Below are 15,269 nucleotides of genomic sequence, written 5' to 3' on the forward strand. Positions count from 1 at the left end.
ACTAACAATTGTTAGTGGTATTGTTACAATTGTTACCATGTAGAACTACAGAATGATTTAAAACTGTATTAAAAGTCCAGAAACACATCTATACTATTTGCTAACAATAGCAGAAACACATTTACCTTCTTTCGAATTATTTTAATTCAGGTACTTGTTCAATATCTCCAATCCCCACTCAAGAATTTTGATCTGTAAGATCTGAGAAAAACTGGTTTGTAATTGCATTCAGCATATGCGACAGAATTGACTATGGTACGAAAAGAACTCGTAAAACTGCAGTTTCTATAAAAAAGGCTGAATTAAAAAATCAAAATTAAATTGCATCTACTACTTTTCATTTAAACTAATGCAGTTTCTATAAAAAAATTGAAATTATTTCGTTTAAACTTATATAAAGTTAAGTTAACATGTTACCAAATTCCACATTATTGCACAGAAATATCAAAATCGTAGGTTAGAAAAGCACAGGCTATTTTTTTATTGCATTCATCATATGCAATATAATTTATTTTGGACGTATTTAAAAAAAAAAACAATTCAAATTGAATAATCTGGTAGATGGATAGAACTAGATCCTAAATAACAATTGTTAGTGGTATTGTTCCAATTGTTACCATTTAAAAGCACAGAATGATTTAAAACTGTATTAAAAGTTCAGAAGCACATCTATACTATTTGCTAACAATAGGAGAAACACATTTACCTTCTTTCAAATTATTTTAATTTAGGTACTTGTTCAATATCTCCAACCCCACTCAAGAATTTTGATCTGTAAGATCTGAGAAAAACCGGTTTGTAATTGCATTCAGCATATGCGATAGAATTGACTATGGTACGAAAAGAGCTCGTAAAACTGTAGTTTCTATAAAAAAGGCTGAATTACAAAATCAAAATTAAATTCCATTTACTACTTTTCATTTAAACTAATGCAGTTTCTATAAAAAATTTGAAATTATTTCGTTTAAACTTCTATAAAGTTAAGTTAACATGTTACCAAATCCCACATTATTGCACAGAAATATCAAAATTGTTAGTGGTATTGTTACAATTGTTACCATGTAGAACTACAGAATGATTTAAAACTGTATTAAAAGTTCAGAAACACATCTATACTATTTGCTAACAATAGCAGAAACACATTTACCTTCTTTCGAATTATTTTAATTTAGATACTTGTTCAATATCTCCAACCCCACTCAAGAATTTTGATCTCTAAGATCTGAGAAAAACCGGTTTGTAATTGTATTCAGCATATGCGATAGAATTGACTATGGTACGAAAAGAGCTCGTAAAACTGCAGTTTCTATAAAAAAGGCTGAATTACAAAATCAAAATTAAATTGCATTTACTACTTTTCATTTAAACTAATGGAGTTTCTATAAAAAATTTGAAGTTATTTCGTTTAAACTTCTATAAAGTTAAGTTAACTTGTTACCAAATTCCACATTATTGCACAGAAATATCAAAATTGTTAGTGGTATTGTTACAATTGTTACCATGTAGAACTACAGAATGATTTAAAACTGTATTAAAAGTTCAGAAACATATCTATACTATTTGCTAACAATAGCAGAAACACATTTACCTTCTTTCGAATTATTTTAATTTAGGTACTTGTTCAATATCTCCAATCCCCACTCAAGAATTTTGATCTGTAAGATCTGAGAAAAACCGGTTTGTAATTGCATTCAGCATATGCGATAGAATTGACTATGGTACGAAAAGAGCTCGTAAAACTGCAGTTTCTATAAAAAAGGCTGAATTACAAAATCAAAATTAAATTGCATTTACTACTTTTCATTTAAACTAATGCAGTTTCTATAAAAAATTTGAAATTATTTCGTTTAAACTTCTATAAAGTTAAGTTAACATGTTTATCTCCAAACCCCACTCAAGAATTTTGATCTGTAAGATCTAAGAAAAACCGGTTTGTAATTCCATTCAGCATATGCGATAGAATTGACCATTGTACGAACAGAGCTCGTGAAACTGCAGTTTCTATAAAAAAAGGCTGAATTACAAAATCAAAATTAAATTGTATTTACTACTTTTCATTTAAACTAATGCAGTTTCTATAAAAAATTTGAAATTATTTCGTTTAAACTTCTATAAAGTTAAGTTAACATGTTACCAAACTCCACATTATTGCACATAAATATCAAAATCGTAGGTTAGAAAAGCACAGGCTATTTTTTTATTGCATTCAGCATATGCAATAGAATTTATTTTCGACGTAATTTAAAAAAACATAATTCAAATTTAATAATCTGGTAGATGGATAGAACTAGATCCTAACTAACAATTGTTAGTGATATTGTTACAATTGTTACCATGTAGAACTACAGAATGATTTAAAACTGTATTAAAAGTTCACAAACACATCTATACTATTTGCTAACAATAGCAGAAACACATTTACCTTCTTTCAAATTATTTTAATTTAGGTACTTGTTCAATATCTCCAACCCCACTCAAGAATTTTGATCTCTAAGATCTGAGAAAAACCGGTTTGTAATTGCATTCAGCATATGCGATAGAATTGACTATGGTACGAAAAGAGCTAGTAAAACTGCAGTTTCTATAAAAAAGGCTGAATTACAAAATCAAAATTAAATTGCATTTACTACTTTTCATTTAAACTAATGCAGTTTCTATAAAAAATTTGAAATTATTTCGTTTAAACTTCTATAAAGTTAAGTTAACATGTTACCAAATTCCACATTATTGCAGAGAAATATCAAAATTGTTAGTGGTATTGTTACAATTGTTACCATGTAGAACTACAAAATGATTTAAAACTGTATTAAAAGTTCAGAAACACATCTATACTATTTGCTAACAATAGCAGAAACACATTTACCTTCTTTCGAATTGTTTTAATTTAGATACTTGTTCAATATCTCCAACCCCACTCAAGAATTTTGATCTGTAAGATCTGAGAAAAACCGGTTTGTAATTGCATTCAGCATATGCGATAGAATTGACTATGGAACGAAAAGAGCTCGTAAAACTGCAGTTTCTATAAAAAAGGCTGAATTACAAAATCAAAATTAAATTGCATTTACTAATTTTTATTTAAACTAATGCAGTTTCTATAAAAAATTTGAAATTATTTCGTTTAAACTTCTATAAAGTTAAGTTAACATGTTACCAAATTCCACATTATTGCACAGAAATATCAAAATTGTTAGTGGTATTGTTACAATTGTTACCATGTTGAACTACAGAATGATTTAAAACTGTATTAAAATAGCAGAAACACATTTACCTTCTTTCGAATTATTTTAATGTAGGTACTTGTTCAATATCTCCAATCCCCACTCAAGAATTTTGATCTGTAAGATCTGAGAAAAACCGGTTTGTAATTGCATTCAGCATATGCGATAGAATTGACTATGGTACGAAAAGAGCTCGTAAAACTGCAGTTTCTATAAAAAAAGGCTGAATTACAAAATCAAAATTAAATTGCATTTACTACTTTTCATTTAAACTAATGCAATTTCTATAAAAAATTTGAAATTATTTCGTTTAAACTTCTATAAAGTTAAGTTAACATGCTACCAAATTCCAAATTATTGCACAGAAATATCAGAATCGTAGGTTAGAAAAGCACAGGCTATTTTTTTATTGCATTCAGCATATGCAATAGAATTGATTTTCGACGTATTTAAAAAAAAACAATTCAAATTGAATAATCTGGTAGATGGATAGAACTAGATCTTAACTAACAATTGTTAGTGGTATTGTTACAATTGTTACCATGTAGAACTACAGAATGATTTAAAACTGTATTAAAAGTTCAGAAACAGATCTATACTATTTGCTAACAATAGCAGAAACACATTTACCTTCTTTCGAATTATTTTAATTTAGGTACTTGTTCAATATCTCCAACCCCACTCAAGAATTTTGATCTGTAAGATCTGAGGAAAACCGGTTTGTAATTGCATGCAGCATATGTGATAGAATTGACTATGGTACGAAAAGAGCTCGTAAAACTGCAGTTTCTATAAAAAAGGTTGAATTACAAAATAAAAATTAAATTGCATTTACTACTATAAAACTACTATATTTACTACATGCACTTTCTATAAAAAATTTGAAATTATTTCGTTTAAACTTCTATAAAGTTAAGTTAACATGTTACCAAATTCCACATTATTGCACCGAAATATCAAAATCGTAGGTTAGAAAAGCACAGGCTATTTTTTTATTGCATTCAGCATATGCGATAGAATTGACTATGGTACGAAAAGAGCAGAAACTATCTCTTAAAAAAAAAAATTTGCTCACCAAGTTTGGCGAAGTAAATTCTTCTATTCGTGTTCCACTTCATGCTTCAAATTGTAAGAAGGAACTGAATATACATCATACTGTTTTTAAGGGATTTTATACGTATCTTGGATTAAGTCTCTTCTTAACATTATTCTGCAATAACTCTACATCTTGGTGATTAAAAGAGTCAAATTTCACCTTAAAACGCTAACATATCTGATCAAGTAATTTAAGTCTTAGGATCAATTTCGTAGGAAACACTCGATACCCTTAAGATGTCTGATTCAAATTATTAAACCTATGGAAATTCTTGATTATGTAATTCAGTCACTTTTACAGAAACTGTACATTTTTTGTTACCGAATTCGGGTCTAGATTTCATTTTTACAGAAACTGTACATTTTTCTTACCAAATTCTGGTCTAGATTTACCTTTGATTCGAACTGTAAGTAAGGAGCGACACGGCTCAATAGTAACCGAAACTCTAAAAGCCAATTAATTGCTTACTCGCATGCTGTTACAAAACTCCTGGTTAATACAAAAATCACGAAGACTAAAAGCTGTAGTGGATAAAAAAAAAAAAAACCACGGGTGGGACCCCCACCACCAAGGTTAGGCTACCTAACATTTCTAGGTGGCCCCCCCCACCCCCTGGGGCCACGGGGCCGGAAAGTCTCCCACGAGGGGGACCCCCACCACCAAGGTTAAGGTACCTAACATTTCACGGTGACCCCCCCCCCAACCCCGGGGCCACGGGACCGAAAGCCTGACACGGGTAGGACCCTCACCACCAAGGTCAGGTTAGGTTAGATTAGGTTAAGTTACCTAACATTTCTAGGTTAACTTACATCAGGTTAAGTGGCGCGCGCACGTAACCTCGTCTAAATTAACCTTAAAAAAATGAAATAAAGCTATGTCGACTTTGCCTGTCTCTCCTGACTGGTCCCTAAAAAACCAGTCTGGTTGAAAACGTGGAGTTTTCGTACTGCTCACTTTTTGCAATGTGTAGGAACCAGTGGGGAATCCCCGCTCGTTTGGAAAGGTGCCAAGTTTTCGTACTGCTCACTTTTTGCAATGTGTAGGAGCCAGTAGGGGATCCCCGCTCGTTTTTGGAAAGGTGCCAAGGAAAGGCAAGCAAATACCATGTAGTTTCAAACCGTGTTTATTACTTACTTAAAAATATTTTCATAATTTCTTGAATGAATTGTACTCTATGCTTGTCCCTGAGACACGATTTGGCTTTTCCCCTATTGCTCTTTGGGCGGTTATCGACATTACCTAGTTTATTGCATGTATTAAATCAGTATTTTTTACATAGTCGAACGATAAACACATAACTAATATCTCTAAAAAGTGAAGATGAAGCATTTTAAGAAAGTGTGTTCACATGATAGTGTTATTGTAGCATTGAATGCTGACAAGGAGAAGTATTTAAACTATGAAATAAGTACAAGTGGTAGTATTATCGGAAACGTAGAAACGTATGCGTGCGTTGTCATGACAGTAAGGAATTGAATTTCTTTGGAGTACCAACAAAATTCAACTCTTATGATGGTGGATATGCGAGATTGAGATCTCCGGAGATGATTACACTCAAATAGAATGCCAACATAAAAAATAATAGTTGATAAAGAGGGGCATCTTCTTGCTAGTGCTTGTGGTAACATGTTACCCAGTGTTAAACCATATCGTCAGCTGTCGGGTATTAGCATTCAAATGAAAGCAAAGACGAAAAGAAAGGCCTACTCTTCTGCTAATATCATAAACCAGATCCTGTCTATGTGCCCGAACTGTTGCTTGTGTAATAATAGTGTGATAATAGACAGTGAAATTGCTAGAAAAATAAAAAGGGCATTAGCAGAAAATATCACTAAGGAATATAAAGATGAATCAATGAAAAACAAAGTACCAACAAACGTTACTGAAATTGATCAAACAGTCAATGAATCAAATAATAACAAAGACGAAAAGTATATTGACTCTGTCGATGAAACACGTATAAAAATTGTTTATGAATCAAAATGGAATAATGATTATTCTGCTGACTACGAACTAAGAGAAGACAATAGCTATACTATCAAGAGAGTTCATGGTGAACCATTTTATGGAACAGATTCAAAATGTCCAAAGTTGTTCAATTCTATATGACATTATTTCATTAAAAATATATTATACCTTACATTGTTATGTGTTCATTATTTTTAGAGTAAGCTAGCATATCGAACGTTTAGAATGTCTTAAAACATCGGAGATGTAAGAAAAGGATTTAAATCCATCATATTTTGGATAGATAGGTTAACAGAGAGGAAATTTAGGTATAAAAATGAATGAATTCTCTATCGACATCTATTGACAGATATTTGGGATAGCATTGACAAAATCAAAGTATATCAATTATTTATTTAACAGAAATCCTCGCTTTCAATCGAACGGAAAAAAAATATACTAATTATTTATTTAACAGAAATCCTCGCTTTTTGAACGAACACCATGTAAGTAAAATATCACACGTAATAAAACGACAGAGCCCCTCAAACCCCGTAAGGCTATTTTAAAAGGTATAACAATTATTTATTATCCTCGCTTTTTGAAAGAACACCATGTAAAGAAAAAATCATACGGAATAAAACGATTGAGCTCGAAACCCGTAAAGATATTTTAAAAGTAATAACAATTATTTATTTAACAGAAATCATCGTTTTCAATTTAACTGAAAAAATATAAGAATTATTTATTTAACAGAAATCCTCGCTTTTTGAACGAACACCATGTAAAAAAAAAATCACACGGAATAAAACGACTGATAATTTATTGAATGAAGTATCTGTACTGTATATCCAAGAGGTGAAATCAATAAAGAGTTTTTTACTTACTTACAAATATTTTCAAAATTTCTTGAATTAAATTTCTACATCCTATATCTAAGTCATGAAAACAATTAAGAGTTTGTTACTTACTTAGAATTTTCTCATAATTTCTTGAACGAAATGTCTTTTTTTGTTTATCCAGCAGGTGAATTCAAGAAAGAATTTGCTACTTACTTACAATTTTTTCACTATTTCTTTAATGAAATTTCTGTATTGTGTGTCTAAGAGGTGACCTCAAGAATGAGTGTGTTACCTATTTACAATTCCTTCATAATTTCTTGAATGAAATTTCAGTATTGTGTATCCAATAGTTGATTTCAAGAAAGAAATTGTACTTGCTTACAATAGAACTATTCTAAAGAATAAAGACGGGTTAAGCTTAAGGATATTTATTGCTTAAACGTATTAACAGATTTTTTTTTGAGAAAAAAAAAACACAACAACAAATGTTTACATAAAAAAAAAATAGTACTTAGAGTTCACTCTTAAACATCCACAAACGATGGTCCCATGATATAGAATAGTTTTTACCATGTCTTATGGATTTATCACGATCAGGTATGTTCTTAGGTATCCACTGTGCGAAAAACCTAACCTCGTCTTCAGGACGGTGATAACGCCCTTCAAATTTAGGACACTTAAACTCTTCTAGATTGAAAAGTGGAATCCTAGGGTCACACTTTTGAATTAAAACTTTATCTGTAGGTACATTGCCCTTTACGTAGAGCGCTTCAACCCCGAAAAAGCTGCAAATTTCACTGACTTCCTCCTGAACATATCTCAGTTCCCGACCAGCATTATTAAATGGTGTAATTACTCTATCGTAAAATCCCAGTCTGTTTATATGACGTATTGTAGTACTCCACAAGCTTTTATCATACTCAAACATGTTATAGTTCACTATCCAATGATAACAATCAATTTCTTCGAGTTCCATAGACAATAATAAAAGTGCACATTCAAATATAACACCACAAGATGATTTTTTCAAACTGATAAATTCTGTGTCATACAGTCCTATCATCTTGGAAGTTATTAATGTAGTTGTTAAGCAGAAAAATACTTCATCAAACTTTTATATCTTCGCTCAAGGTTGAATGGAGTTATGACTAGGGGGATGAGTCCTAAAACCATCTGAATTCATTGTGAGGAGGAGTCATAAAACCCCTGGAATTCATTGAGAGGAGGAGTCATTGAACTCTCGGTAACTAATAAATTCATTAAACTTCCCAAAAAAATCACCCGGAATATCCTCGCTTTTTGAACGAACACCATGTAAAGAAAAAATCAAACGGCTTAAAACAACAGAGCCCCCTCAAACCCCGTAAAGTCATTTTAAAAGGTATAACAATTATTTATTTAACAGAAATCCTCGCCTTCAATTGAACGGAAAAAATATAAGAATTATTTATTTAACAGAAATTCTCGCTTTTTTGAACGAACACCATGTAAAAAAAAAATCACACTGGCTTAAAACAACAGAGTCCTTCAAACCCCGTAAAGCCATTTTAAAAGGTATTACAATTATTTATTTAACAGAAATCCTCGCTTTTTGAACGAACATCATGTAAAGAAAAAATCACAAGGCTTAAAACAACAGAGTCCCTCAAACCCCGTAAAGCCATTTTAAAAGGTATAACAATTATTTATTTAACAGAAATCCTCGCTTTTTGAACGAACACCATGTAAAGAAAAAATCACACTGGCTTAAAACAACAGAGACCCTCAAACCCCGTAAAGCCATTTTAAAAGGTATAACAATTATTTATTTAACAGAAATTCTCGCCTTCAATTGAACGGAAAAAATATAAGAATTATTTATCTAACAGAAATCCTCGCTTTCAATTGAACGGAAAAAATATAAGAATTATTTATTTAACAGAAATCCTCGCTTTTTGAACGAATACCATGTAAAAAAAAAATCAAACGGCTTAGAAAAACAGAGCTAGGGTTCTGGTAAGGGACCTCACAACATCATTCAAATGGAACTTGTGTATTATAACGACCACAGAGTTTCACCCTCAAGTCCTTTTCTAAAATCATCTCTTAAAATGTCTCTAACTGTTTCACCGAAATAATTGCCTAAAATAATAATTTGTTCTGAAAAGATATAATAAAGCCTTAAAAAGTATTATAATGGGGGACTCAGGAGGCATCGGGGCGCGGGGGGTCCTTTGGGGGTCCAGAGAACCTTTGCTGTCCGGGAGCTTCCTTCGGGGTTGGGGTGGGGGGATCGGAGCCCTTTGGGGTTGTGGTAAGGGACCTCACAACACCGTTCAAATGGAACTTGTGTATTATAACGACCACAGAGTATCACCCTCAAGTCCTTTTCTAAAATCATCTCTTAAAATGTCTCTAACTGTTTCACCGAAATAATTGCCTAAAATAATAATTTGTTCTGAAAAGATATAATAAAGCCTTAAAAAGTATTATAATGGGGGACTCAGGAGGCATCGGGGCACCGGGGGTCCTTTGGGGGTCCAGAGAACCTTTGCTGTCCGGGGCTTCCTTCGGGGTTGGGGTGGGGGGATCGGAGCCCTTTGGGGTTGTGGTAAGGGACCTCACAACACCGTTCAAATGGAACTTGTGTATTATAACGACCACAGAGTTTCACCCTCATGTCCTTTTATAAAATCATCTCTTAAAATGTCTCTAACTGTTTCACCGAAATAATTGCCTAAAATAATAATTTGTTCTGAAAAGATATAATAAAGCCTTAAAAAGTATTATAATGGGGGACTCAGGAGGCATCGGGGAGCCGGGGGTCCTTTGTGGGTCAAGAGAACCTTTGCTGTCCGGAGGCTTCCTTCGGGGTTGGGGTGGGGGGATCGGAGCCCTTTGGGGTTGTGGTAAGGGACCTCACAACCCTCTTAAAATGTCTCTAACTGTTTCACCGAAATAATTCCCTAAAATAATAATTTGTTCTGAAAAGATATAATAAAGCCTTAAAAAGTATTATAATGGAGGTTCAGGAGTCTTTGGGGTGCCGGGGGTCCTTTGGGGGTCCAGAGAACCTTTGCTGTCTTGGGGCTTCCTTCGGGGTTGGGGTGGGGGGATCGGAGCCCTTTAGGGTTGTGGTACGGGACCTCGGGGCGCCGGGGGTCCTTTGAGGGGCCAGAGAACCTTTGCGGGCGGGGGGGTTCGTGGGGGGGGGGGGGGGGGGGATCGGAGCCCTTTGGGGTTGTGGTAAGGGACCTCACAACACCGTTCAAATGTCTCTAATTGTTTCACCGAAATAATTCCCTAAAATAATAATTTGTTCTGAAAAGATATAATCAAGCCTTAAAAAGTATTATAATGGAGGCTCAGGAGTCTTTGGGGTGCCGGGTGGTCACACAAAATCAGAAAAAATGTTCAATGTTCCTTTAGTAGCTATGCAATTAGATTAAAAATGAAGATATTTATGCAGAGTTTCAGGTAGCTATGGCTAAGTTTGCTAAAAGACCAGTTATTTTCTTCCGAAAACACACAAAATCAGAAAAAATAACTGAACCCCCCATGTAACTGAACCCCTGTATAACCGAAACCCCGTACAACTGAACCCCCCATGTAACTGAACTCCCTGTATAACCGAAACCCTGTACAACTGAACCTCCGTGCTACTCGACCCCATTTAACTAATCCCCGTGTAATTGAATCCGCATGTAACTGAACCCTCGTGCAACTCAACTCCCTCAAAACACTTTTCAGCCATTTCTTGTTAATTTTTTTGTATTTCTAAACTATTTAAAATTGACAACACTGTGCAAATCATCACTTGTGTATTATACAGACCACATCGGCGAGGTAAAGCTAGGTCAAGTCACAATGTCATTCTATCGTTACTTTTCAATTAAGCTATTGAATACATTCTACCAATGTCTCTTGTAGGCGTCAAATCTATTAAGCATCTGAGCATATTCTTTGTATTGTTGATGCAAGCATCCCATTCTTTAATTACCCGTGAGGCATTCTTAACCATCGCAATACCTTTACGCAAATACTTTTTCGCAAAAAATTCGCAAATCTCGTAAACTAAAGATGTAATTACCCTTTTTAAAAACATTAGTCCTTCTATTAATGAACCCATGAAACGAAACCAGTCTGATAGCATCACACAATCTCGCTCCTAGTTCCAAAAATGGAATGCATGTAGCGTTCGTAGTAATAGGTTTAAAAACCTATTAGCCAAGTTTAAAAAAAAAAAACCTACTAATCAACTTACAGATGAATGACCATGGATTTAACCTAAAAAAAAAACTTGTATATCATGAACCAGAAATTCAGTTAATTGTGTCAGGAAAACTTGAACCAAAACAGATTATACCCAACCTGTTTGGTACGGGGGCGTACGCAAAGTATAAGGTTCTACCAGAAAAACCTGTTGGTACGGGGGCGTTGTAGAATTCAAAAGATACACCCTACTGGCATTCGCTTCACGTCAGTGTGCTTCATCCAAAACAAAATTTACGACTTGCCCTCCTACATTTTGCTGATAAGCTAGATAACTACGAGAATTTTGTTGTATTGAGTTGCTAAGTTTCTCATTCGGATTAATTTACGAATCGTTTAATTTACGTTATCGTTTAATTTACGAAATTCTACTCGTAGTTAAACTGACAAAAAACGATATATATGTTTTAACCCTTTTAAATTTCAGTTGACTAGCTTAGACTATTTTACCGAATTCTAAAAACTGAGAATTTAAGCATTTGGAGGCGCTTAAACATGCAGAAGATGCTAGAGCGTGTTAAATGATCAGTCGAAAGATATTTGTATGCTATCGTCAGTTTTGGCGGAAATAAAGCTATTAATATAAGTGAGAAAAAAGGCACCATACTTAAGAGACCGCCACGTTATTAATCATGAAATAACAAAAACGAAAAACTATTAAGGGCAAAATTACAATACGTAACACTAAACGGTAGCAGAAAAGCTAAACAGAAACTAGGAGCAGGGGTGTCACTATCACTCTTTTATAGGGGGGGGGGGCGAGCACGACGAAAGTTTTCCAACAAAACCAAAACTCTACCGACGGAAAAAAGGTTTAGAGTGGCGAAAGTTTCTGTATAAATGGAAGTAAATGGCTTGAAAACAGCATTTTTTGCTGGGGAGCGTTGAAAATTCTAGAAATATTTCACTAAGAAGGTCTATTATTCCTTATGTCTCCTAGACACCTATTTAAGAGAACAACTCTTTCAGAGCTATTGGTCTCTGAATAAAGTTAAAACGTTTAAAAGCGAAAGCACTGGATTTTTTCTAGGGTGGAAGTGCAGCCGATGCATCGGATACGATATTGAGGGGCAATCTTGACATCTCCGACCATAAAAGGGAGGCACCCAACCAGCCAAAGCCAGCCGAATACCCCAAAACAAACGGTCGCCGTTTTTCTGTTAAAGCCTATGATAAAAAACCATGGGTAGAATATTCTATTAAAGAAGACGGCATTTACTGCTTTTGCTGTCGGCACTTTTCCTTAACAAGAAGTCATGGAAATACTTCTGATAATGTAGTGTTTGTCGACACAGGAATGAATAACTGGAAAAACCTATTTGAAAGGATTGAAAAACACGAGGCTTCAGAAGCTCATAACGAAGCAAATCGCAGCTGGACCAAATATAAAGCAATTGAGTGTGGCACATCTAAGTCAATAGCTACAACTCTCTATTCAAATCGGAAGGAAGCCATAGCGAAAAATAGCCTGCATATAGTCACACTTGTGAAAGTGGCATGTGCCCTAGCACGCCAAGGGCTCCCATTTCGAGGTCATGATGAACACGACGACTCACACAATCGAGGTAATTTTATAGAAATACTAGAAATGATGACAGAGGAAGACCCGGATTTTCAGCAAAAACTAAAACGTCAGTATGGAAGCTATTTGAGTCCCGACTACCAAAATAGTCTTATAAGCATACTGGCTGACCTCTTGCGAGAACAAAACAAGATGCTCTATTAAGAGACATTGGGCAATCTACGCAGATGAAACGAAAGATCTGTCGAAGAAAGAGCAGCTTGGTTTAATTATTCGGTTTATTGATAGTAATGCTATCATCCGCGAGGAGACATTCGGAAGTACACATCTTGAACAATTAGATGCAGCATCCCTTGCTAATGCAATCAAGGATCTTGTTGAAAAGCACGGACTGGATTGGAGCACCTGTGTGGCTGAATGCTACGATGGTGCAAGCGTCATGAGCGGCGCATGTAATGGTGTTCAGGCTATTCTTAAAGGATTTGCACCACAAGCTAGGTATATTCATTGTCACGCCCATCGCCTAAATCTTGTGCTTGTGCAGTCAATAGCTTCTAGTCCGGAGGTTAGAAACTTCTTTTCTTGCATTCAGGCATTATATGTCTTTCTCAGCCGAAGTGCGCCACGTCACGAATTTTCCTTCGAACCCAACAAGAATGCGGAGAAAAGAAGATTGAGCTCGAGCGGCTAGCCGACACTCGATGGTGCTATTGGTTTTCCTCAATTCAGAAGATCCGGATACGTTTAGGTGCTATTCTCGAAACACTAAGGATTATTTCGGATGAAGACAATTCAACAGAGGACCGTTCTGAAGCTTCTGGGTTGCTGGCAACAATTGATGCCAAATTCTTGCTCATTCTTGAAATAATGAGCAGTATCCTTGGTCGGATAGATATTGCATCCAGACAACTCCAGTCCAAGAGCCTCGTTCTTTCAGGCGTAAATTCTCTGCTTCAAGCAGTTCAACACCAGGTTCTAGAGCTCCGATCTGAAGAGCGTTGGTTTAAGATGGTCGAAGCAACGAAAATCTTATTCAAGCAGCACTCAATCTAAATAGAAAAGCCTAGACGCTCGGTTGCTATAAGCAGAGGCCTTCTCGATTTTTACGTTGAGACCACTGTCGGTGCCAGAAATCGAACAGAAGAGGATCGTGACATTTTTCAAACTTATAGGTCGGACATTTTATACTTCATAGTCGACCGAGTAACTTCGGAGCTGAGACAAAGGTTGTGTGAAAACTCCTCAGTAATCCAAGGCTTAGAAGCGTTTGAGCCAAGTTCACCGAAGTTCCTGGATGCACGTCTAATACAAGACTTTGTACGTGACTTTCCTACATTATTAGTAAACGAGTTGAAGTTTGAGTCGGAGATAGCCTTGGCAAAATCTTATTTACAAAGGATGAAACCAGAATGCCCATCAAAAGCTCTTGCCTACCTCTACATGAACAAAGACGCCTTTGCTGTCATCTCGGAAGCTTTCAAAACTGCTTTGACGCTCCCCGTTTCAACTGCCTCTAACGAGAGATTTTTTTCAACGCTTAAGAGGGTTAAGACATATCTCAGAACAACCATAACTAATGAGCGACTTAGCAATTTGTTAGTTATAGCAACCCAGCTGGAAAAAGCGAAAAAGATAGATTATAACATTGCCGTCGACAAGTTTGCTTCCCTGAAGCAACGACGTTTCCCATTAGAATAGTGGCTCTCTCTGAATACTTCAGTCGTGATGCAAACAAATTTAAGATTTATTTGCTTCATTATGTTTATGTACTTGAGTTTTTGTATATCTAATTGTGTTCTAAACTTTGTTATCCAAAGAATTTTAAGTTGGCTACCGCTTAATTTGGCTTGATTTCCCCCTCCCTTGGATTTTTGCTAATTCAACCCACTTGAGGCTGCCTATTGAGACATGGAATTTGCCCCTCCCCAGGTTTTTATTTCATTTCCACCACTGCGCTTCGCGCCAGAAAACCCTGTTCTAGGCCTTCACTCAATTCAATTCTTAACAAAACAAAATGACATTTCCTAATTCTAAATTTTCTTTTTTGGCTTAGACCCTTCACAGCACAATATTTGCTTTTAAGTAATTTGCTTCCCTAAAAAGGAGTCCAAGAGGTCCAATATAAGGGATAATACAGTTTTTAATAATGTGTCAGAAATATCCGCTACTTAGCGGCAGGAAATGCTCTTTCCAAGCCATCCACTCGCTCTGAATTAGAAACTTTCACCAATTCAAACTTTTTTCTTTTTTTACTTTTTTTTTTAACAGAATATAATCAGCATAGTTTTGTACTTTCCTCACAAAGTAAAAGTGAAAATTTGCAAATTTTCTTCCGTGTGGTGGCAAAAATCTTTGAAGTTTGCCCCCCCCCCAGATTTTTTCTGAATTTA

At 35.0% G+C, this 15,269-nt stretch overlaps 1 protein-coding gene across 1 annotated transcript in view; it reads left to right on the forward strand.

The window, feature by feature from the left end:
* Positions 1-14,577, forward strand: part of LOC148943746 (zinc finger MYM-type protein 1-like) — a 32,288-nt gene extending 17,711 nt beyond the window's left edge. The window contains exons 2-5 of the mRNA XM_089101225.1: positions 12,388-12,922; positions 13,107-13,444; positions 13,492-13,876; positions 13,937-14,577. Coding sequence (XP_088957351.1) covers positions 12,388-12,922; positions 13,107-13,444; positions 13,492-13,876; positions 13,937-14,577 — 1,899 coding nt within the window. The remainder of the gene's footprint in view (positions 1-12,387; positions 12,923-13,106; positions 13,445-13,491; positions 13,877-13,936) is intronic.
* Positions 14,578-15,269: the final 692 nt, after the last annotated feature.

This window comes from Artemia sp. Qi Xiang Cuo, chromosome 15 (assembly GCF_049724085.1).
Source record: "Artemia sp. Qi Xiang Cuo chromosome 15, ASM4972408v1, whole genome shotgun sequence".
Taxonomy (NCBI): domain Eukaryota; kingdom Metazoa; phylum Arthropoda; class Branchiopoda; order Anostraca; family Artemiidae; genus Artemia; species Artemia sp. Qi Xiang Cuo.